Here is a 25,194-nt window from a genome sequence, read left to right on the forward strand (position 1 = left end):
CATGGCAATGCTTCTAAGAGTTGTGAAGACATTTCGCACTGGACCAAAGTCTGACGGACTGACTTTGCCGTTCATAGAGCCAAGGTGTCTATGGACAGATGGGGAGGTTTTAGAAACTTTAGAATTGAGAAAGGGCGTCACTTCCTCAGGCATTTCTCTTGAAAAGACATACAAATCAAAACATGTTCAGCTGTTTATGTCACTACCAATGAAAGAATGTAAACTGACTCTTCCCCTCCACCATTTCATCAGCGTATCCCAGCTAGGATGCTTGTGTGGCGTAGATTATAATCAGTTGTTACACATTGACCCCCCACCCAACTCTTGTTTCCCTGAGTATATTTTTCAGGCTTAGACGTATCAAGCATGTCACAACCGTCTCAGACTGAATGGCGCCCAAAACGTCACTTTTATTTCCGTGTGTAATGACATAGCTACAGCTGCACAATATGCAAATAAAAATATCAGGGCAGTGTCTGTGTTGTTTATTTGATATATATCATATCACAGCACACACCTCCATCCAGAAGCTCAAAACACACCCAATCAAACGTGCATGTCATTGCGTAAGACAGAGATCGAGAGAAAGTGAAGCTCGTCGAGGATGTTTCTGGTTGCACGTGGAATCTGAAAACTAATTACACGAGACGATCCAAATGGGAGCCCTCATTAGCCATGAATGAACAAGGAATGTGCTAAATAGCTTTTACGTAACAGAAACCTGACATGAACGCGCACACGCAGAAAGTGCATCCAAGAATTTGGACTGGGCTGAATATCAACGAGACGACGCTCCGTTTTTCCAAGAATTCCTTTTTTATTTTGAGCTGACGGCTCAAGGGCTCTATGAGAACTTAACCTTCATCCATTGTAATTAAAAGGCACATTCCATGATCATACTGTCAACAAAAGAGCTGCCCCAGCATCTAAATTAAAAACACTGGTTGGGATCCTGCTATCGCTCGCAGGTTGACTCGCTGCTATTAACCACCATCAACCATTCACCCTGTAACTTTGTTCTATTTTTAACTACTTTTTTAGACTCCTCTTATTTTTTTATAGACTAAAAGGGAAACTTTGGTATCGTAACTTTTTGTGTCCGTATTTCATTGCCATTTTTTACCTCACATAGTGTCATTGTCTAAAGGCAACAATGCAGTTTTTTCCCCGTTAACGTGTTTCAAACCGTTTCAAACTGTGACCGTTCTGTCTGGGGGAAAAAAACATTTCCATGGAAACACAATTGTGTAGAAATGTTATTTTGAAGGAGACAGGGTTGTCATTCATACATTCCATCTAAAATCAATAAGAAATAACCGTTCACACTCTCTTTCCTCCCTTTGATGGTCTAATATGACATGATGTGACATAACTGCACTTTTTCCCTCATGTTCACTTCAAAATAAATATCTGACTTAGTTTTTTGTAGAAAAAACTGCTTTAAAGATTAAAAGATGCACCCCAGTGTGATGATTTGTTGCTATATATATTTAATTAAAAATTAAACGTAGTTCCAGTGGAGCAAAGATGGAAGGCACATTGAAACAGAACCAATAATTAAGTAGCCTATATTCTACATGAAGTATTTTATTATTCAATTAAAAGTAATACTATTTCAGTGATTAACAATATAGAAAACGTGACAAAGTACAAAGATAAAGCTAGATACTTTACTCTCTTCTAAACATTTTTCAAGACTACCAGAATTTAGATAAACTAAATAAATGCAAAGCACAATAAAAAATATCATCAAAATAATAGTTAATAAATATTAAAAATACAATTATTCCCAGGCGGTGAAAGCGGGTGACAGCGAGGTGCTTATTCCATGTTGTGATGTTGTCACGTCAGATAGCTAGACAACATTGGACTGCATTGCCTTCTTTTCATTTATTTATGTAAGTAATTAAATCACCCAAAAAAATCTCAGCCCATGTCATACATATTCCCTTTTATCATTGTGTGGCTGATTATTTCCAGTAGATTAAATGTGACATTATGTTTTTCTGAGGTAAATCTGAGAACAATGACCATAGATTAAAAAAGTTAAAACAGAAGGCTTGAGAACTAATCCATTTTGTAGAGAAAAGTGTGACTTGTGTGTTTAATTACAGCGTCACAGTGCTCCTGTTCACATAGAGGCCCATACTGTAGGAAGAGGATCAGCCTGATCCGGTCTCCCAAGTCCTTCACTGATTCAGTATTCCCCTTTGGTTTATATCCATGTCATTCTCTTCTTTCCTCATTTGTGTGAAACTATAATCAATCATCATAAATCATAATCATGAATAATAATCAGCACATCAATTATTTAGTTATGGCCAAACACATGTTTTCCTGATGTCCAGGAGGAGTACCACAGGATTCATCACTCAGCTTCTATGAAACCTCAGGCTGCAACCCTACACGGGACCTTTCAGCCTCTGTATGCAGGTTTAGTCAGCTGCCCCCTGTGTGCCTTATAGCCCCAAGCCTTCACCAGATCCTGCCTCCAGCTCCTGCCTTCCACTTAACCCCAGTCTCTTAGCAACCAACCTCAGCTTCCACTTCCAGCTTCCGTTTAAAACAGAAAAAAGGGAAATGGATCATGGGTATATTAAATATAACTCTACTTTTTGACCTCACTGACATCCGGTCATAGCCTTCCTCATCCTCACAGTCAGCACCTACAGTCTGCCTTCAGCTTTCAGCACCCAGCCTCAGTTTAAAAAGCAGCTGTCACCATTCAGCAGTAAAGTCCACCTGCAACTTTTGGTGAGAAGCCAGCAGCCTCTGCCAGCCATCTGCTGCTAAAACCTAAAGGCTTCATCGAACAGCAGCAGCTCCACAATCTCCACAATTACCTCCGTTTTTTATTTCAATCACCTAAATGTAGCTTCTTTGTACAGCTCTTTGGTCAACATATTTTAAATGTCTTCTGTCAGTGAACTGAGTTTAAAGTTGAGTAGTGTTTTATAAATGATTACTTGAGACACAACGAGACCCCGACACCTTCACTTGTTTGTTTGTTCGCCTGTAGACATTTGATGGCAGGTTTTCCTGACTAGCATGAATCCCTCCAATGAGTCGAGTCCCTCCCTCCATGTCCTACTACCTCATTGCCGCCCCCCTGTGCTCATACGCTAGTTACCATTCTTATCTCGATGCAGACCCATGAGTGTGGCTCTCCGGTCAGAAATGTTAGCTCTGTCCGCCCTGTCAGTTGTTAGCTCTGTTAGCACCATTAGCAATTTTGCTAGTGGCGTGTGAGGTAAGAGCCATGACCCAACGTCGCATATAGCATCTATATTTAAAAAGATTCGGGTCCAAACTCTAATGGGCTCTTCTTTGGCCCCTGCAGCACCCGTTCAAGTTTCATGGAAATCAGGCCCTTCAGGTAATACTGCTGAGCAAACTGAATGTCAAACTGAGGCTACTCTGAGTTTTGAGGACCCTCCCACACAGAGGACGACATCTCGTCAGTGAGGTGGAGCATAGAGACGGAGAGGTGAATCAACGAGCAAATTGGGAAAATCACTAAACATCCAAAGCAAAAACCCAGACCCAAAAATCAAGGAGGTCAGATACCAGCCTTCAATAGACACAAGAGTTCATCATGTGATAACTACGTCATCATCCGTGACAACTGTGCAAACTCCATAAGAGGAAGGCCAAGAGATGTGGTTGAAAGCTTTGGAAACGGAAAGGGTGTTTTTTTTTGTCAGGTCAGGGAGTATTTGTATGTTGTGGTATTCCAACTTTTACTTGAGGAAGAGATCTCATACATCTCCCACCACTGTTTACATGCCACAGCACGCAAACAAACGCGTAGTGCGAGTGGGACGCCTTGTGTGCATGCACGCACTCATTGTGTGTCAAGAGGAATGAGCCTTTTCCTCTTGACCTCCCTGGAAGCGTTCCCTAGCGCGGAGCGGCGAGCCGGCCGATAAGAACGCGCCCCTCTGTCTCTGCAGCATGCCAAGTATCCTGCGGCGAACGTCCGGAGTCCGCGCTGCATGAAACCTGCACCCACTCCCTCCACCCTCCACCCCACCCCGACTCAAGAACAATGAAACCTTCCCATCACATGAGGGACGTGGCTGGAGCGAGAAGTGGGACACGGACACACGAAGCACGTCAGGCATGTTCCTCTGAGGCCCCGCCGAGGAATGTGCAACAAAGAATGCATGCGGGCTGCAACAATTCTGGGAAAAGTCATCTTATCTGGTGAGAGGATGTTCAGCGATTCATAACGCTTCAGTCGAGGTGCAACAACCTCACACCAATCATACTGAGGAACCATTGCCACTTTGTTTTGGGCCACCATGATGACATTTGTTGTTTTTTTTCACATAAATGTTTTTAATCAATTATCACTTGGAGATTCCGCCCTTCCCATGCTCATTAATCTCCTGGCAGTTCAAGAAATCTCCACCAATCTGCATCGCCTGTCAGCGAGTCTGCAGAGATGAATCAGCCCTCTACACAAACAATCCCTCTTCATTCTTCCTTCTTTACTCCCATGACAAGTTATGATCTCACAGATAAAGGGACATTCCTCACACACATACCTCGCATATATCCTACAAGATGGGTTGATCATGTGAACCAATTTTCCCATTCGGGTGTTGGACAGATGTTCTCAGACACGTGTGAATCTGGCTTCACGTAACCTGAGAGGTGTATAGTTTGTGACATGAGAACTCATGGGAAGCGTTTTGTTTCGTTGGCTGGATCACGGAGAGAAGCTTTCAAGCAGCTAAACACAGACACAAACAGCTGGATTACTGGCTGATTGAGGAGCGTCTGACTCGGCAGATTTATTACCGTTGGCCACAAAGTGACAACAGAGGATCTGCTGCTTGTTAGTGGGAGAGAAGTGATGAATCACTCAGGAGTCAAACCATCACTGCACTCTCAGAGGTTTTAAACACAACTTGATGTCAGGCTCTTACAACAATGACAACAAATAATACAAATTACATGGAAAGATGTTTGTTTTTTTAAAAGTCTTTAAAAGACAGTTCTTCATTTACTTACACTTACTTCTTGTAATAAACAGAGGTAAAGTCATCTTAGTAACTAATTGATTGGTAACGTGGTAGAGACGGCGGTGAGGCCACAGTAGCAATGTCGTGAGTGACCTGTCAGTCACAAGATAGCCCCGCCCTAAAGCATCCCCTGCTTTCTGGTCTATTTGACTCTAAATGGACCCTAATTTACTAAATGAACATCATGCTGGATGGAAGAAGACTTGAAACTAGAGATTGACAACATAAACTCATGTTTACAATGTTTACTGAGATAATAAATCTAGTGAGAATTAGGGTCATTCTCTCATAGACTTCTATGCAATCATACTTCTTTTTGCAACCAGAGTCGCCGCCCCTGATGGCCAGCAGAGAGAATGCAAATTTAAGGCACTTCAGGGTTGGCTTCACTTGTCAGAACAAGAGGTTGCAGCCTGGTGCTTGACCTTCACTCTCAAAAATGTGTTTTTACTTCTTGTTAATTCACTTGGATGTTTAAACTATACTCTGCAGAATAATGTTTGATACTAGACGGCTGTTTTCACATTCATCTGCTGAGGTTGCAAAGTATCTCTGTGTTTACCTTAAAGGAACAGAGTATGGCATTCTAGTGGTATATAACCTCAAATTAAGCCGTTTACATCTACACAAGGAGCAGGTCCTCTTCATGGAGCTGGCTGCCATGTTTCTACAGTAACCCATAACGGACAAACCAAACACTGCCTCTATATGGGGCCTTTTTTTCATCTCTTTTTGTCTCCATCAGCCACCATAGTTCTATTTGCTTGACACATGGGAGAAGTTTCAGTTGGTTGCGATCTCAAACCTCACCACTAGCTGCTGTAAAAACCTACACACTGCATCTTTAAAGCCTGAACTGGTAATCTTCTTGGAGAAGATTTGTTTATATTTGTTGACATTCTCTTATCATCCCAGCAACAATCAATAAATCATGCACTGACAAAAAAAACTATGAAAAAAGCCCAGTCCCTCTGGCTATGAAAGGACTGTAATAAGCCTGTTTGGACAGGCTTCCTTCCTGCCTACCTGCGGGACTTTAGCAGCTCATGCTGGCTACTTTCATTTGAAAACAGTTGGCAAGTTTTTCAGACATATATATCATAGAGCATAGACTCTTGCTAGTTTCTCAACAACCTTACTTTTAAATCTGAGTTTATGTGCACATTAAACTGTGATTTTTTGATATCACAAGTAGTTTGTAAGCAAATTGTGGTCCAATATGAATCTTACACCCGGGTAATGTGAAAACCTGAAGCCTCTAGACACCCTGAGAATGGAGAAAATAAACTTTTGAAATCAAAAATATTTGTATAATTATATATTTTCGTGTGTTTTTCATTGATGTAGAGTGAGTAGATGCTTTTATATTTAATTCTTGTTTATTTTTATTTTTAACCCGGTGTTCCAAGTTCTAAATCAAAGCAAAGTAAGGCATCTTTTTAAATAAATAAACATTCAACAAGAAAATCTTTTTGCAAGGTCCACTTTTCCCCCTGAAGCTTTCAGCCACATCGCTTGTATTCCTCAGTGGGTGGAGTTTGTTCAATTAACTAACTAACTAACTAACTAACTAACTAACTAACTAACTAACTTATTAATCTAAATTACTGCAACTGTAACTGAGCAAACTTCGCCTGTAGGAGGCCACAAGGTAAGACAAGCTGTGTGAAAATCCAAGTAAGTGGTCTTTGATGATGTTATGTTGGACTACAAACCTACTTGAGCAGAAAGCTTGCATTTCAAATGTGACGTTCCCAGTTTGAAAGACCTCAGAAGTTACCAGTCAACGTCTAATAAAAGATGCTGATGAGTTATGGGAAATGTAGGACTTGAGGCTAGTCAGACTACATAATATTAAAAAGGAATAGTCAAAGTGTATCTAGTAAGTCCACCAAGGTTATAGAAGTAAAGCATTTGCATGAATACATAATGTAATCATCAGAAGCTAAATATGACAATCGCAAAAAATGAGGTCAAAGTATAACCAAGAGAGTTCCTTTCGAGGGAAGAGCCGAATGCAGGCAATTTAGTTCATTAAACTAATCAATTTAGCAGTAAGTCAATCATCTTGCAATTTTTTCCTGCCAATCACTACATAAATAAATCAGTCCAAACTCTCCGTGGACTTGAATCCGCCTCACTCCTCCTCCCTTTTACTAGGCCCCTTCAAAGAATCTCCACATATAAAAACCTTTTCACCTCCCTCCGGAGAGAGCCAGAGGAATGCCTGCCTTGCCAAATTCCTCAGCGCTGTTTGTTGGGGCTTACGATGCTAGTAACACAGACTACCAAATACCAAAAGTGGGAAGTCACTCACTGGACCCAGAGACAGCTGAGCAGAACTCCTGTATTGTTGTAAAAAAAAGAAGAAGAAGAAGAAACGCACAGATTTCTTGAGATTTTCCACTTTATTTCCCTTCTATCAGTGTGTCCTTCATTAGGGAAGCAGTAAAACAGAACTATTCCCCCCTGGCCTTTCAGTGTTTGTGAGGTTGAGCGCCCCACATGGTTGATATTAACATTCCATCAGCTTTCTAATGATGAGGACAAAGCAGGCCGCAGGGGAAGGTTCATGACAGCATTGGCATGGTGCACACATTCCTGCACTTGACTAGCCAGAGGGCCTCTGCAGGGTGGGTGGTGGAGGTGGTGGAGGAGGTGGGGAAACGAGGAGAGCTACAGTATATGCTGCCTCCTCTCCCTCCCTACTGTCGGGGACGTCTGGACAGACATGTACATATGTGGTATTTTCTGGCTTATGACAGGCGTGCAGGGAGGACGGACACTCCTTTGGCTCACAGCAACATTCTTTTCTCTGGATGTAAATGCAAAGTATTAATGCTGCGTTCCAGGCTACTTGATGGATTGGAGTATGCGGCGTCTTACGAGGACAAGTGCAGAGGAGATCTGCTTAAATGTCAGAATTCCTGCAAGAAATCCATGTGGAATTCAGCAACCAAGAGTCAGATATGTGAGGTCGCATAAATACGATGACCTCGCACGGATGGTTGAGAATATCTAAAGGTCATTTCAATCAATTAAAAGCAGAGTTGAGGCACGTTTCCTACATGGTTTGGTGATAACATCTCCAGGAGAAAGACAGGTGTGTAACCACATGGCCTCCTCGCAAAATGTTCATGTCAACTTGGAAGGAAAGATCTTGAGAAATCAGCACTCAGGAAATCTAGCATAGTTCCCGACCGGAACTCAGATGTCACCCAAGCTTGAATGGAATGCAACATTATATAAATCTTCCCTGGCACAAAAGCCCATACGTCAGCCATCTTTACAGCTAAAGTACTTCAGATGTGGCAACGCCTGCCTGAAACGAGTCGGCTGAACTCGACAAACCTCAAAGAAATCATGAGCAGAGTTGAGTCCGTGTCGCTGACCGACATCCTTGACATTGAACTGGCGACAGAAGCCGTCTGCGACACTTCATTCATGTACATTTAGTGCGGCTCTTTTCTCTTTTCACAATCCGCCCTTTTTTGGCACAAGATTACAAGCTGAACAGAAACAGTTGGATAATTGATTAGAAGAGCATCAGAAAAAGAATAAATCATTTTTACACTCGTCAGCATCAAAGAAGCTGAACCCTGGTTGCCTTTGTAGCACAGTGGTCACAGTGCATGCCACGTTATCCAATGTCCCAGGTTTAATTGAAGTCCAGACCTTTGTTGCAACTCATTCCTCTCGCTATCTCCAATTATAATCTCTGTCTCATCTGTCAAATCAAGGCAAGAACTTAAAGTGTTCCAGCTCCTCAAATATGAGGATTATCAGCTTCTCCATGTCTGGAGTTTAAGAATACTGAAGGTTTTAGACTAATGGTCGGCCAAAACAAGACAAGAATATGACATTTCAGGCTCTAAACTGTTATAGACATTAAACTGATGTGATGCTCTATAGACCAAATGAAGAATAAATCCATCTGGAAACATAAATAACAGATTATTTGATGATGAAAACAATCATCAGCCCTAAAGTAAAAACAAATCTTTTAAATAGATTTGCCATGTTGTCAGATACGTAGTTCTTTGTCTTTCGGTTATGTTCTTTGGGATTAATTATCTACACGACTGGGCCTTGGTTCCATTTTATGGTGACACAGGACGGATGTACAGTACGTTATGCTTATCAGCTGAATACGTCAGGAGCTGATGGACGCCGTTTAATCAGTCAGCCGCTGCTCGTTAATAAGATAAGCTTGTTGGGACAAAAATGTACGTCGAGTGAAAACACATCACATGAATACATGATAAACAGAATAAGAAAAATAAGCTAATCAGCTACACGAGACAAAGACTAATTCTCACACTAATGAAGTGTAACCTCATACAACACGACCTCCAGTGTGGGCCGGGTTGTGTGAGGTCGTAGCAGCCACAATCGCTCCTTTTCACATTTCTTATGAAACATTTGGGTGAACTCAAACCTCTGCATTGCCATACTGAACTTAACTAACCCTTGGCTGAGTCCCGCCCCTCGAACGGCGGCCAATCATAACGTAGCATCATCCAGCTCTAACACCTCTCCAGATTCAGATTGTTTCAGAGTTTCTTCACTTTCAGGCTGATTTAGTGGATTTGGAGCTCATCCTGGTTAAACTCATGAAGAAAGAGGAGAGACGTTGAGAGCAGATATGTTTGTACATAAAAACCTGTGGAGCTAAAATTAGAAGAGTACGTTATGTCTGCACATGATGCTTTTGCTTTTTAATAACAGTAAATGAAGAGGAACCCAGCTTTACAGGAACAGTGTTGGTCCTAAATGTCATCGTCTTGCGTCTCGAGCACCGGGTGATGGTGGTTCACTTTTACACTGAGATCTGTAGCTTTATCTGTATCTCCTTAAGATGTTTTCATTGCTGAATCAGTTTGACATCCCGTTCATATCCTTCACATATTGTAGACCAGTCTCTCTGCTTCTCTCTGTAATCGTTTTGTCCAAGAATGAGATAATATATCTTCCGTGAGTGCAGTTAATGACAGTGTTGGCTCCACGGTAGCTCCGACAGCTTGATGGAGTAGTCACGGGGGCGGGGCTTAGCTGGGGTCAGGTGTGCAAACTGTGCAAAAGTAAGAAAGGACGTCTCTAAAGTTCAGTCGAGGGAGGCACAAACATCAGCAGAGCAAGAACGCGGTCTTCCACCCAGATTTACGTGACTCCATCACTAACCATACTTTGCTGAAGTCTGGGCAGACTCGGGCCCCGAGTCACTTGGCTGGTACTTGGACACGATCCTGATGCTGCTGTCCCTCATCCCCTGGATGTGGGTGTCCAGTCTGTGGACCAGCTCTGTGGCCAGAAGGCTCTCCTTATCCAGGAAATGAGAGACCACACCCTCCACAGGTGAGGCCGACAGAGGCTCCTGTGGAGGGAAGATAAAACACACACATGTGGGATTCTTGACACACCTTCCCTACAACTGTGTGTTATTATATGTGACGAGCCTCACCATTGCAGAGGGAGAAGGTGTGCTACTTTCTCTGGACTCTCTCTGCATCTCCTCTCTGTGTTTGTGATGGCGGCTATCTTCATTGCTACAGATAAAGCAAGAAGTTGCGTGAGGAATACATTTGTTGATTTTAGGTGTGTGTGTGTGTGTGTGTGTGTGTGTGTGTGTGTGTGTGTGTGTGTGTGTGTGTGTGTGTGTGTGTGTCTGTGCCGTCTACCTGTCTGGAGCAGGCTGTGGTCGTTCAGTCATGGCGCGGCTGAGCAGAGCTCGTTCATAGCGGTCTTGACAGGTCTGGTTGGAGACCTGGAGTCGGCTGTGCATCTCAGCGACTGCCTGCCTGAGCTTCTGATTCTCTTGTTCCAGGCTGCTCAGAGACGACACATAACTGTCCCTCAGGGAGGCAAGCGAGGACTCCCCCTTCTGAGAGAAGGTCGATTAAGAAACAAACACCAAAAGACAAATAGAGAAACCAAGCCTCTCCTGCTGTGTGTAAAATGCATAAGAGAACATAACGACTATGTCAAAGCAGACAGACCTTAGGTGAGTGAGACCCGGGCCTCTGAAGGAGACCCTTCAGGTGCTGGTTCTCAGTGTGGAGAGTCTCCAGCTTCGCCTGAGTCACCTGAGAAAGTCAGGAAGAAGAAATACAGAGTTATTTTACTGGAGTAGATGTATGGGCTCCAGCTTGATGGTGTTTTTCTCAACCCTTAAAAGGAAAATACATGTTCTCAGGACTTCATGTGGACACCATGTCACCTTTAAGTTACAGTTAGGAACATTTCTGTAGCTCCTCTAAAACGAGTCTGAGTCGAAAGCTGGGACGTAAACACGTAAAGGCAGCAGCAGCAGCAGCAGCACAAGAGACCACGACCAGAGAGCACGGTCGTAAATATATCACTCCATTAACATTCCTCAAACACAGCGACAATAAAAATCTGCTTCGTGAACCTGGAGAGACAGTTTACAGATTCTAATGTGATGAGGAGATTCTTCCCATGGAATTTAATCTGTCAAAAGGATTATATTCCTGTCCTCCAAACAGTTATTGGTCCCAATGATGTGGTTAAATGCACCTGTTCCTCTCTGCCTCCCCCTAGAGTCCTGCCTCATGTGGGTTTTCCTTTTAAAAGAGCTAAATCCCGTCTTTAATCTTGTCTCTACATTTATTTACTTTTAAACTTGGGTCTTGAAATAGTTTGTTTGTCCCAGGTTCTTGCATTCACCATGAGAGCCCAGTGTCCCTTGTTCCGATGAGGTCATTCATTAAAAAGGCTTCACTAGAGCCCTGAAATCACCCGTCTTCAATCACTACCATATAACCATCTTGTCTCTGCTGGTTCCTTGCTTACTTTAAGCTCGGCGGCCTTCTGCTCTGCTCGCTCCACCTCGCCACGGAGCTGCTGCTTGCTGCTGGACGAGGAGCGTTCCAGCGTGGCGATGGCCAGGTCACGTTGGTGCAGCTCCGTGGTCAGCTTCGACACCTCCTTCCTCATTCCCTCCACCTCACCGCTGTGAGTCTGCCTCGCCCTTTGAAGCTCTTCTCCGAGCTGTAGAATGAAATCCAACAGAATGGCAACACGATTGTAAGCGACCAAATCTCAAAGCTCCCACAACATCACCGGTCAGAGAAGAATTCTCACCTTTATCATTTCAGCGACGGAGGAATCACATTGTGCCTCGGCTCTCCGTCGGCTCTCCTTCTCCAGTCTGAAAAAACAACAACATTAAAATGGAAACACATGTATGACAAATACAAGTGTGGAGCACATATGATGCAGGTGTAGGAAGAGGCCAGCATTCACCTCTCTTTGAGACATGCCAGCTCAGCCTTGAGATGAGCCTCGCATGCTTCGGCACAGAGAAGCCTGGTTGCAGTCTTCTCCAGATCCTGTCGGAGCGTTTCCACGCCAACACAGCCCTGAGCTGCCAGGCAGTCCTCCAGGGAGCTGAGGGGAAAGATAGATGCTCTTTATTGACTTCCAGGCTCATTCTATTCATGCAGCACACAAGCCTGTTGCATTGCAACTACCCAACAGCAGCTCTACCTGCTGTATGAGGATAGACTGCCCTCTTGTGTGTTCTTGCTGTACTGCATCAAAACACGACCACTGAATACACATTATTTACCCACCGAATGACTTGGTCTTTAGCTTGCAGTGCTTGTTTGAGTCTGGCAGCTTCGTTTTGGAGCCTCTGGCGTTCCAGACTGGCTCGTTTTAGTTCCTCTCGTTCCTCTGAAAGGACCTGTGGGACAGCAGTGGATCCTCAGCTGACAGAATGATATTTCAACCGCCTTCACTGTAGCACCAATCTACTGTTAAACCAGGTTCGTTTGGTGAGTGACCTTATGTTCTTCTACGGCAAAGTTGCTGAAAAAAACAAACAATCAACCTGTACACAAAAATGACATTCATGCATTCTGTCTGAGGACAGACATGTCTGAAATAATATGACTACTAGGGATTGACGTGTGCAAGATTGTTTGGTTCTTCCAGGAATATCAACACACAATAGAAATCAGATTCAAACTCACATTATCCCAATAATCATAAAAATACTCTTAAAACACTTAAATGGCACTAAATCATACTGGTATTATTTTAAGAAACATATTTTTATTGCGTCAGATAAGATAAACTTTACGATTATCCTGATAATGGAAATTCACCATGATCAACTTATTGTGAGGTTTGTTTTTTTTATCCTGATCCACGATATAATCCTAAAACTGCATGTTCGACAGATATAAAACACTCAAACTATATGGTTTATCTATAGTAGCATCTCAAAATAATCACATGGCAGATAAAATACATCTTCAGTCTTCATATCAAAACATTTTAAGCAGCTTTGACAAAGGTGATTGATGAGTTCGTCATCAGGTCTGACTCAAGTTTTAAAGCTTCTTGTAATTCCTACCATTCTGCTAACCGGCTGCTCCCTCTGGTACCGTCCCATCCACATCTCCAGCGGTCGGAGGCGTTCCAGTTCAAGCTCCTGTGAGTGCATGCTGCCCTGAGCCTTCTCCAGCTGCGTCCGCAGACGCTGCACCTCTAAGCTCTCCCTGTGCTCCTTCTCCTTTTCCCATGATGCACACTGGGACTGGAATTGAAATGACAGGGAATGTGTGGAAACTTAATCTGCCATCATTTTGCTTCAGCATTAGACTCTGACATCTTATGGTTATTCATTTGCTTTTACCTTTGTGTGTGTGATCTCATCAGTCAGGCTCTTATTTTGGGCTTCCAGCGCTGTCAGTTGTTTCTGGTACTGGACACACTGCTGCTCCCACTGGACAGAGGCAGGGCAGAGACGCAAGGGTGATTATACTCCTCATAACCAGTAGGTGGCAGTAAAGAGCAGTCAGGTACTGAGGACAGATGCTGCCTCATTGAGGGTCACCTGTGAACGGTCTGCCTCTGTAGCATTTGCTCTTCCAGCGGTCTCCTTGAGCTGTTTGCGCTGAAGCTTGAGATAACTTCTCTTTAATTTATCTAACTGCAGGGGAAAACATATTTGTTAGAAAGAGAGGATTCTAAAATTCAAGTTTTAATCAGAGACCTTGAAAAATGTTTTGGCATTGGACTTTACAGCGGTCAACATCATATCAACATCTAACGTTCAGTAGGTTGAGTAAGATCTGACACTGGTTTGACTGGTTAATAGGAGATAAAGTAAAGAAAACGTACCCCAGGGTTTTACGACATGTTGGGGAACTGAAAATATATATATTTGTGTCTCACCTCTTCCCGTACTTTCTGCAGCTGCTGCTCGTACTTGGTGACTAACTCCTGTCGTCCAGGCGGGGCTTCTTCCAGCTGCTTGCGGAGCAATCTGATCTATGACCAGAGGTGATGACAGTGATGGGGTTGAAGGTAAGAATGTGGGTAAAACACAACAACAATATTTAGCAACACAAGTGGCAGGATTAGGATGCGTGGTCAAACTGACATGATCTTGCTGGTGGTGAAATTGTTATATTCTATTAGCACATAACATGCTAGCACTCACAAACCCTCACTGGTCTATCATACAGCAAGGAACACACAAGGAAGGGTCTGCTACTGCACCTCCAGGTCCCTCCGTTCAACCAGATTCCTGGAGGTCAGCAGCTCCTCTTCCCCACTCTTCAGCCTGAGCTCCATGGCCTGGATCTCTGCCTCCCACTCCCCCTTCTGGTGGTTGATCATGATGTCGATCTGCCTCATCAGCTCCTGGAGCTCCGGCTCACATGATGACAGGACAGAGCTGAAACACACACCAGACAAACATCTTTACAATACCACGTATCAAGAGGTCGCCATCCCGGGCTGCTAGCTAACGTTGATCACTAGTTCCCGTTACGTTACCTCAGGTCGGGGTTCTGCAGAGCCCCTAAAGCAGACTCCATCTGGTTGGGAGAGACACTGACAGCGGGCGTAACTTTAAAAAGTAAATGTAGCTTTCAGTACCCGCACACTGACCGCGAAACCTCTGCGACAGCAGTACCTGCTCACCAAGATGCAACGGCGCCAGTTAAATTGCGTGAGTTGCAATTAAGTAACTCACGTCAAACTTGGATTGGCTTGTGGCAAAGTCTAACTTTACGTCAAGTAAACCGTTTCTACATGGTTAGCAAACGTTAGTAGCTACCGTAAGCGAGTTCCAGCTAGTTTCAGTGTCTCCAACTGCTTTTGTTTACATGGTTCACTGAACTAACGTTACATCCACCGTACAGCTACATTAGGTACAAGAGACTTCCTGATGTAAGGCGGTAACTCCGCCTCCAATCCGTGACCTCAGCACGCTGTGCGTCCATAGTGCATTCAGGTAGTGTAAAACTCGGTTGTAATACAACCACATTATAATATTATAATAACATACTCCTTAAAGTTCAATATGCTGATGTACCGCATTTTTATTGTAATTAAACGTATTTACATAATCTTCACTTCGATATCCTCCGGTAAAAATATCACTGCGATCACACTTATTTGGGAAACTATATGTAATCCACACAATAATGTGTATACGCAAGAAAAACACATCGCAAGCATGACCAACCACCGCTGTGATACCATGAATAAAGTGTCTTGCGTTGGGCACTGTGAACACGTGGCTCGTTGGTCTAGGGGTATGATTCTCGCTTCGGGTGCGAGAGGTCCCGGGTTCAAATCCCGGACGAGCCCACTCTTTTGAAGAACAGCTAATGTTTTTCGTTTAAAATTAGAGGTAGTGGAAACATGCACTACATCATAAATCGGCATTGTCCTTCAGCAAGATGCATGTTGATGTGGGTCTGAAGTAAGAGACCGAATTTAGTCGTTTTAAAATCATAATCGGGCTTTACCTTTACGTGAAGATGCAGGATTAGCTAGCAGGTTTAGCTACCTAACCTTCACGTAAAGGTTAGCTAGCCCAGCGCTCACTGCTACATCCATTGAACGGTTGGTCGATACTTTACATCGGTATTATGGGTTTTTAATTGAGTTGTCTGATATCCGAAAGATGGAGCGGTGAGATTTAATGATCTGGAAATATCGGAGTAGAGCTTCCTAACTACCGATTGTGAAATCGTATCTAAAACTCGACTAACAATAGAACAGTTAAGTACCTAGTAATGCAGAGACGGAAGTATGGCTCGTTGGTCTAGGGGTATGATTCTCGCTTTGGGTGCGAGAGGTCCCGGGTTCAAATCCCGGACGAGCCCTCATCTTTTTGGTATCATTTTGATATCACCACGCATCCAACACTTATTTTTAATGCCTCCAGACGTATTTTGACGTAGCAGATACCTATGACCTTTATCTCTCTTTCCTATAATCCCTCCCAAACCTTGAACTCCACGCAGCCGTTACTCCACCCGCCCTACGTCAAAGCCCGAACAAAGAGTCGCTGCTTCCCCAGCTGTTGCGCTGTGGCCGCGAGCAGAGAGGGACGCTTCTCTTTCCGCCCCCACAAACACACCAGACACTCCTAACAGGCGGCAGACGAGGAGGCTCTCCATTCACTGTAGTGCAGCGGGACAATACTCTTCACAGGTCTGAAGGAGCACCGAGTCTGTTCTGGGAACAACTATTACATGAGCTTCGCGTGTACAGTAAGTACTCAACAGAAATTATTATTATGATAATTATTAATATCATTTTCTTTTTTTCCTTCACATTTAATGTTTAGTAGTGGATACTGCTCTGTTTTGGTTATCCATTTCAATGTTATTCAGCTACTTTTTAAAAAAGAAAATACAAGCACAAAACTGACTATACTCAGAACACTGACTTTTATGCTTTTAGACCTAAATAGCAATATAATTTTAATATTATCAGAGAGATATCTGGGGAAATTAAAATAAGTAAGACATGTATTCCCATCAATTTAGCTAAAAATCTAAATGTTCAAATATCACTGCAGTGAAAGTGTTTAGAATGTTCTTCTTTTTTTAAATCAAGAGGCACATCTAATAACCATTTGCAAAACCCTTTTGTATTGAACAGAGAGAAGCAAACTGGGACCTGCAGCTTTTATCTACTTCAACAAGCCCTCATCATCAGTGTCAGCTGGACAGGGTTTCATTGGGACTTACAGGATCCAGATCACCCACTAACTTTGGTCCTTGCAGCGGTCCGCCAGCTCAGATTCACCATGGTTCTGTGTGAGGACGGCGAGTGCAGCGTCTGCCTCTTGCCCTACTCGCGGATGGACAGGATCCCCAGGGTGCTCCACTGCAGACACACCTTCTGTGACCTGTGCCTGGAGACCATGTCGCAGGCCAGCAACGGGCTGCTCACCGTGGGCTGCCCTTTGTGTCGCCGGGTGACCTGCATAGGACGCGGCCTCGGCCTGCAGGAAGCTCTGTGGGTCAACAGCCGGCTGTGGGAGCAGATACCGGAGGACGTGGATGCAGGGGTCGAGGAGGAGGAGGAGGAAGGTGGACCGAAACGGGCAGCTGAGGAGGAGGGGACGGGGACTAAACAAGACCCCTCGTTGCAAGCAGAATGGTGGGTTTCACAGTGAACACACATACCTGGAAATAATGAAAATGTTGACCTTTGACCTCTTGTTGTTTGCTATGTTTTTCCCCTTACACTGCTATTCTAATGATTGTTAGGAGTGAATATGGGCGGGGGGGGGGGGGGGGGGGGGGGGTTGAAGAATTTGAGAAAAGCATCTCTTTAAAACTAGTGTTGATTTGAAAGAATTGGAGTCCAGATACAAAAAATTCCAGCCATACCTCCCCGTTCACACGTCGGTGACCGTTTGTCCACGAGGTTTCTCATTAGCGCCTCGGCTCCGCGGTGCCACGTCTTTGTTGCGGGAGTCAAATCCTGTCTAACGCGGGGCCTTCTACTTTGCAGTGCGTCCTCCAGGTCTGCCAGGACCAAGCTCAAACTGCCTGCGTTCTTCAGAAGGTTCAGTTTGACGAAGCAACACCAAGAGAGGATTGTGCCGGGTAGTAATGTGTAAGTTCTGACTTGGTGGTAAATGTCTGAAATATCCAGCACACATTCAGTGGAAATGTGGACTAATCTTTTTTGTCTTTTTTTTTTTTTTAAGGGAAATGAAATCCTGGCGCAGGCTTTCAACCGAAGAGACTATTTAAAAAGAGCCGGGTCGATGATGATGCCACACTTCCTCTCAGGATTCTACTGGGTGAACTTAACCTTGTGAGCAGAGGGAAAGTGGAGGCCGTTAGAATCTATTTGTGCTCCTGTCAAGACATTGTTTTGTCCTCAGCCAAAGGTGCCCCGTCTCCCCATTATTTATTCTAGGCTTAATTCTCCCAGCTGGTGCTGTGGGATTTGGTTCAGCTGTCCCACCCCGAGACCCCCTCTAACAGATGGTCTCCTGAGGACCTTTCCTTTTGCGGAGCCACTGCTGAACATTAAATATAACTTATTGTTATGTTTTTTTTTTATATTTATGATAGCTAGTTGACAAAGTATTTAATAAAAGTATTTTTGAAAGCATTCCTCTCCGTGTTTTCGTGCTGATCAAACCAGAAAACATGAGTTGAAAGCAAAGACGGGACTATTCTCTACTTTACTGTGTACATCAGTTATGATGTGACAGAAAAAAAGTGAAGCCAGTAGGAGATTTGTGAACAGCATAATGTGAGCATTACTTTTGTAGGCTCGATACACAACAAAGACATGTCACAAAAGACTCATTCATCCATGAAAGTGGATTAAAAACACCATTCAGTGAGCATCTGGCAAGTATTCCACGTTAAAAGATACAAGAATACTGGATCGTTACTTCCATGGAAATGGCCTTTTTCTTTTGTGTTACCTTATGCCCACATATCAGCCCAAACATCCATGTTTTGTTAAGAAATAACAGAATTATTATAATTAAATCTCATCTCCAGGTCACTGTTAAGTATTCGTTAGGTGTCTCCGTGATATTAAGGTCATTGTTGTTTGCATGGAGTCACTGGATGGAGCAAGACCGCCGTTAGTTGTCACGCCGGTTTGGTGGCCAACTAGTTGTAACAGGTTGTCTGAGCCTGTGAAACACCCTCCGTTTGATTGAAGGGCTGTTATCTCTCTCTCAGCACCATCTTCGTGTCCCGGTGGTTAAATATGATTTAGATCATCTCTTCCACAGCTCCAGACGCGGAGCTGCATCCAAGTGGTAAATGAACTGGCATCGTCAGCAGCGTTTGGCTGTCTGTCACGGCTTCAGTCTGCCCTGCAGCAGCACACAGCACTGGGGAAGTGGCACAGCACCAGCTTCAGTGTGGCCCTCCTAGTGTTGATGGCTGGGATTTAAGGAGGAACAGAGCAGCAAACGGCTGCTGGTGGAGGAAGTACTCAGATCATTTACAGAAGTCAGTCACTACAATATAAAAGCACTTAATTATAAACAGCAGCATTTAAACCTTAATAATACTGAAGTACTAGTACCTAGTACCCTTTTATAATATAAATGAGTAACATTGCACCACTGCAGGTTAGACCGACTAATGAGGCAGTGGTCAGATCAGTTGCAGCAATATGTAAACACATTTGTAGTGGGGAGTCTATGGAAAACAACCACAGAGCAGTACATTCCTTTTTGAGTATGTGTAATAAACTGGAATGTATTTACAGTAGAGCAGATCTGGGACTTTTATGCCAAACTGGATTACACACTTGGTAATGTTTGCAGGTTGACTTTGTGACAGATATTTTATATTAAATACTAATGTGTTTGATAATACTTCTATATTTACTTTTTGTGAGGGTAACCCCCACGCAGGTTAGTCCAGCCCTGCTCATACAGCCGGTAAATCTAGTAACAGGGATTAACTTTAGTCATCGATCACACTGGGGATATACGTTGTTACACCAGAAACCGTGCACGCTCCAACATGAACAAGACACTTAGCATTGACACAATTCTTGCTTCATCGCGGCTGACTGATGCTGTGGTTCCCAGACTTTTTTGACTGATGTACCAACACATTCCTTCCAGAGGAACTCCCCCTTCATCGATACCACCTGTAATCTTCCACGTGTCCATCGTCTCCGCCAGGAGGATCATGGGATCGCTCACGTATCCTTGAGTGAGTGAGTACCTCTCTGTCTGTCCACTACTCTCACATATTTTGGGTGCATGCTCGAGGACCTCTGTTGGTCTCTTTCTCCAAACACCTTTTATTGCCCGTTTTATACTACCATCGACTTCATGCTGACTCCTGTCTCTGGCCAGTAGGGGCCGCTAGTGCCCCAGTTGGGGATAACAGCCTGTTCTGTCTGTGAAGGTTCTCAGTCATCCAGGTCCTTGTAGTCTTTTAAAGCTTTATCGTAGGCAACTGGGCTTGCTTAAGGTTAGAAGGTCATCCAAGAGGCTTCATCATTTCTAACTGGCTGGTGGGAAGTTTAGGTATTTAACTCACTCAGCCCTCAAGTGAGACGTTAGCACGTCAACAGCTAATAGAACTAGCATCACACACACTGGTGTACCTTTCTGCATCCCTGCTGCTGCCACACAGGTAGAAGGCTTGTTGGTTGGTTACGTTGAGCCCGCTGCCTGCACACATCCCTGCATGTGTCTGAGTTTGTGCAGTCGCAGCACTCAGCAGAGCTGTAGCTGTGGTTGGTAATAAAATGGATGTTAGGTAACAAAAAGTGGATCTTGTTATCATATTTTTTGTCATACGATAGAATTATCGATGTTTCCATGAACACTGAATGTTGTTGTCTTACAGAATTTTACAGTTATATTCAAGTGATCACACTTTGTTTCGTTTTATCGATGGAATGTTACTACTATTTCATGGTTTGAAGTCAAAGACGTGATAAGTGTGAAACACCAGACATGTAATAGTGTTAGAAAAAAAGTTCAGGAAAAAGAGAAGTTTGGTAATAAGACATCTTTATTAATCATTTGGAGAGACATGCTAGATCTCTGTACAGTGTGAATGGAGAGCCAGCTCTGGACTGATCAGGTCTTCTGCACAGAGCTGTGACGAGAACATACACCCCCCCCAGGGAACGGCCACGACCTCCGTCCTCAAATGCAGACCCCCGACACGCAAACACACTTGTTGCACTACTTGGTCCATTTCCAGAGAATGCTAACATGGGCCTCTAAACGGGACTCTACTTTAATATGTAAGGGGAATAAATACAAAGGAACATCTATGGCTAGTGATTAATCATTTGTCCTCATTTAAAAATAAATACCCATCGAGTCGTTTCTCAAAAAGTGCTCTCCTTCCAAGGCTGTGTGTTTGGTAATGAGAGCAGTACATTCCTGTGGGGATAATAAATAGGCAGCAACACAGAGGCTCCATACATTATTACTTCAACTTTCAGTTTGAATTGAAATGCAACCGGTCTTTGTCATTCCCCCAAAAAAACAACACAAGTGTGTTCCGGTCAATATATCTCTTGTGAGGTTTGATCCAACTCTGTCTCTTAGTATTATTATTATTTGGCTCATTATGTGGGTTAGAACGGTTCACTAGTTTTCACAACACAAGAGTGCTCCCCTTTTTTGGACACGTGTGAACGATTCATAAACGTGTGAGTCTACTCTAAGACACAGTACTCCAAACACCCTGGAGATAAAGATTTTTTTTCACCATGTTTCTAAGACTTACATCGTCACTCTAATTCTAAAACACATTCTTCAAGAGTGCAGTAAGATTTCACTTCAGAGACGAGTCAAATCAAAGAAGTGTTCTCAACACTGGCCGACTTCCCCGCCAGTGTAGGTTATGATACTTGGCTCTAAAAAACAAAGGATGAAGAAGAAGAAGATCAAACTCAAACAACATTGCATAATGCCAACGTCAGTAGTCAGTTTAAACACAAGCAGCAAAGAAAAGCTCATCTCGGTGGGGACACGTTACGTGACAATCAGACAGGTCTGGAATTAAGTGGCTGTACATTGACGATGAAGCTTTTCAAAACGTCATATTAACCTGAAATGGTCTACATGTGCAAATTAGTCTTCTGTCATGAATGGAACTGGTTTACAAGGTTAGCGGCCTTGGATCGCCCGCTGCTCACTTACAGCAGACTATCAGAATCACAACTACCCAGATATCACACAATGCAACGGCAGACATCATATCGTTGTGAGTGGGGGGGGGGGATCTATGACGTACCGCAAACAAATGGTGCCATAATGTGGCGAGTTGGACACGACTTGGCAGTGGCCCTCTATATAACTGCATTCTAACGTTGCCTATACAGAAAGCACACATGTACACACACGCACGACAAAGAGATATTCTAATGTCAAGTATACAAATCCAGTTCAACAGTTTTCATAAACGAGAAGACAGTCATTATCAGAGTGCATTAAGTCACTGGTGTAATGTTACCATTTACATGTTCAAACTTGTGTACACTGGTTAGACAGTACCTATGCTCAAAAACTAGGCATGCATTAGATAGTCAAGATGTTACGAATCACTTCCTGTTAACGACCAGAACACAAAATTATGGATCCCACAGGGGTTATGGGCAGGAGCGCTGTGATTGGCTGGGCAAGGCTTAAAGGTTCTCTACAGAGAGACTAAGTCCCGCTCCGTCTGGTGGACCGCCACAGGACCTCACCTCAGAAAAAATATAACTGGAGACTAACATGTTTTTGATCCAGTTTGGAATTGTGACATGATTTACACATGTAAGAACACATACACCACGGAAGAACTGTCTGTGTGTGTGTTACCAGGATGTAACGTTGCTCACACTAACAACAGGTCGTCATCCTTCTTTCTCTACCCGGCTGATAGATACAGTTCCTGGATAAAACACAAAACCAAATTTTACCTCTACAAACTCTGACTTGGAAATGATCTTTCAAATTGACAAACATAATTTGGGTAATTTGTGGCACATTTCAAACAGGATGAAAACATATGTGTCTCATTGTTGACCACGGTACATATTGTTACCAGAATACGATCTCATGGGGGGCACCGGAACGCGTGCCAACAGCACACACAACGGCAACAGTGTTTACTTGAGGGGGAATCGGAGGTTGGGTGCTACGCTCACACAACGACATCAGTTGTAGCAGAGCAGAGCAGCCACCATGGGACCAGAGACGCTCTGATAACAACACACACAGAGGGAGAGTGACCTCATTCTCTGCTCAGGTAGACATGACTCCACTATATACTATCAATGCTCTGAACATCGGCTCTCAGGGGATACATCAGGGTTTAGTGTGGTAAACATTCGAGTAGTAATGTGAGGAGGATCTCCACTTTTGCCTATAACAAGAGTGGGATCCATAACAACGCATCTTAAACCACCTTTTCCTATCAAGCCCTCAAATACAGAGCTGTTTGCATCTTTAAAAAAAAAAAAATTCCAGAGAGATTTCCCTGAATGTACAAAAATACAAAAAAGAAACCGGGGAAACTTCCTTTTCTACTTAAAAAAATTGTATCCACATATGTAACTTGGGGTTCCTTTTTCACATCTGTCTTTTTCTCTCTCTATTTTTTTTGCAAGTTGTAAGACTTTTTGGCAGTTTCATGAACAAAGTAGGCTACACTACTTTAGAACCAAATTCACATATTGCTAGTTCCAACGGATGACCGATAGTCAGGTGAGGAGGCCAGATTCTCAACGTGCAAAGTCAACTGCAAGTTAACCAATAGGAAGCAACATAACAAGCATGTGGTGTGAATGATGTTGGTTTTTTCCCAGGACGGTGCCGAGTATTAACAGGAGCAGCCGCCTTCAGTAGTCTGGGGCTCCTGCGGCTTGTCCAACTTGATGTCGATCACTGCAGAACAACGTTAAGGAAGATGGTTTTCAAAGAGGAAAAGCTGATGAAAGGGATGAGTTCTTATTCACTCATATTCAATCCAGAGAATCCAAACTACCTGTATGATCTCTTAATAGACTGTAATACGACTTTACTACCACTAGATGGCAGTACCGTCCATGATTCAATTTCATTTCTAAACAAAGCATCAACAATTCTAACCAATTCTAGCTAAAACACTGATATGAGACAACAATAAATAAATATATCATTTACTGAAGATGTTTAAAATATAAATCAGTAATTATTGAACAGCAATCCTCCTCTAATAACATGTACAAGTTATTCAGCTCAACAGGAAATCCTCCCCTCCATTGTTAGTTGGGTAATAAACTGAGAATGGATGCCGTTGGCAATGCTGTGCGACAATTAAAGGTGATGCAATTGTGTGTTAATGAGTTGCTGCTGTAAGTCAGAATGATTCTGCAGTTTCCCCCCCACAGTTCAGATAAGGTGTCATTCCCTGTCAATCCTCCAGAGCGTTTTTCCTCCACAGTTTTGCAGTGAGATCGAGGGGCAGACATGAGATAAGAAGTGCATCACCAGTGCTTGTGGATGCTTCCATACACCACAGCTGGGGAGCACGCTCTTATTATTCATTTTTCTGATGATCACTATGCAGGTACGAGGAGGGGGCCTACATATTATATGCAAGTGAGTGTGGTAAACAGTCCCACTGGGGCTTTCAGACGCCCGTCCTGGTGCTGGTGCTGTTAAACGCAGCGGTTGATGTGTGTGTTTTCATATGTGGGTGACATTTGAAGGACGGTCTTTAAATGCAAACGTATACTTGAGCGTTCCCATTTGGATTGGTTCCCATCTGGAATCTGGAGGCCTTATCTCAGCAGCCAACATTACCAAACCAAATGAGCAGGCTTCAGTCCTCTGATACCTGTGTGTGAGTGTGTGTGTGTGTCTTTGTGTGTGTGTGTCTTTGTGTGTGTCAGTACAGTCTACAGCAGCTCCTGAACAGTGAGCAATGAGAATTTATATTTCTTTCATATTGTAGGTAAGAATCTCCTAGGTGTGAGGGTTAAAGCTGCAATAAGCATCTTCCAAACATTGTGGGTTCAAATGAAAGCCAGAATAAACCTCAAAAAACACAAATCACATGTGAAAACTACATTAATTGATTGTTTTGTGGCCACGTATGGGCATTAACACATTATAACCTTAGACGTTGATATGGTCTAAGAGTTTACACATCCAGCAGAGAGAAAGCCCAATATTCACCCACTCTCCACTAACTCCCGAGGGAAACATCCGGCTCTTTAACGGCTAAATGCTCCACTATGTCCACTAGCTTGTTGCTTACTTTGCGTGACTGCTGTTAAGCAGCGTACAGTGAGTTTATGAGAGCTCCTTCTCTAAAAACCAGCTGCCTGCTGGAGAAGGAATAGTGCTGATGATGAGAGGGGTGAGCCAAAACAGTAAAGTCCCAGGCCA

General features: G+C 43.5%; 3 protein-coding genes across 4 annotated transcripts in view; 1 reads left to right on the plus strand and 2 right to left on the minus strand.

Annotated features, from left to right (window-relative positions):
• Positions 1 to 7,435: 7,435 nt before the first annotated feature.
• cep63 (centrosomal protein 63) lies at positions 7,436 to 15,211 on the minus strand. The gene is made up of 15 exons (XM_084011487.1): positions 14,841 to 15,211; positions 14,562 to 14,739; positions 14,235 to 14,330; positions 13,894 to 13,989; positions 13,693 to 13,782; positions 13,411 to 13,593; positions 12,623 to 12,735; positions 12,294 to 12,437; positions 12,132 to 12,198; positions 11,841 to 12,038; positions 11,027 to 11,113; positions 10,709 to 10,911; positions 10,492 to 10,576; positions 10,212 to 10,404; positions 7,436 to 10,101 (listed from the first exon to the last, which is right to left on the minus strand). The coding sequence occupies exons 1-15, from the start codon at positions 14,879 to 14,881 to the stop codon at positions 10,079 to 10,081; spliced, it is 1,797 nt and encodes a 598-aa protein (XP_083867613.1). The 5' UTR covers positions 14,882 to 15,211; the 3' UTR covers positions 7,436 to 10,078.
• A 1,190-nt stretch (positions 15,212 to 16,401) lies between these two features.
• On the plus strand, positions 16,402 to 18,437 carry LOC311014439 (uncharacterized protein). Its single transcript, XM_084011059.1, has 4 exons — positions 16,402 to 16,570; positions 16,965 to 17,468; positions 17,826 to 17,930; positions 18,025 to 18,437. Exons 2-4 carry the CDS (start codon positions 17,113 to 17,115, stop codon positions 18,068 to 18,070), a joined length of 507 nt encoding a protein of 168 aa, XP_083867185.1. The 5' UTR covers positions 16,402 to 16,570; positions 16,965 to 17,112; the 3' UTR covers positions 18,071 to 18,437.
• A 2,375-nt stretch (positions 18,438 to 20,812) lies between these two features.
• Positions 20,813 to 25,194, minus strand: part of rab6ba (RAB6B, member RAS oncogene family a) — a 49,238-nt gene continuing 44,856 nt past the window's right edge. For both annotated transcript variants that reach the window (XM_084012343.1, XM_084012342.1), the window contains exon 8: positions 20,813 to 23,706. In XM_084012343.1, coding sequence (XP_083868469.1) covers positions 23,642 to 23,706 — 65 coding nt within the window. In that variant the 3' untranslated portion in view covers positions 20,813 to 23,641. The remainder of the gene's footprint in view (positions 23,707 to 25,194) is intronic.

The sequence above is a fragment of the Eutrigla gurnardus genome (assembly GCF_963514095.1).
Source record: "Eutrigla gurnardus genome assembly, chromosome: 6".
NCBI classification, from domain to species: Eukaryota; Metazoa; Chordata; class Actinopteri; order Perciformes; family Triglidae; genus Eutrigla; species Eutrigla gurnardus.

Excerpts from the sequence above, each read along its gene's own strand:
- cep63 (XM_084011487.1), bottom strand. The coding sequence starts at position 14,881 with ATGGAGTCTGCTTTAGGGGCTCTGCAGAACCCCGACCTGAG. Across the intron at positions 12,039-12,131 it reads CCGTCGCTGAAATGATAAAG|CTCGGAGAAGAGCTTCAAAG; the intron begins GTGAGAATTCTT and ends TTCATTCTACAG. Across the intron at positions 10,577-10,708 it reads CCACAGCCTGCTCCAGACAG|CAATGAAGATAGCCGCCATC; the intron begins GTAGACGGCACA and ends CTTTATCTGTAG.
- LOC311014439 (XM_084011059.1), top strand. The coding sequence starts at position 17,113 with ATGGTTCTGTGTGAGGACGGCGAGTGCAGCGTCTGCCTCTTGCCCTAC. Across the intron at positions 17,469-17,825 it reads CCCTCGTTGCAAGCAGAATG|TGCGTCCTCCAGGTCTGCCA; the intron begins GTGGGTTTCACA and ends TCTACTTTGCAG. Across the intron at positions 17,931-18,024 it reads ATTGTGCCGGGTAGTAATGT|GGAAATGAAATCCTGGCGCA; the intron begins GTAAGTTCTGAC and ends TTTTTTTTTAAG.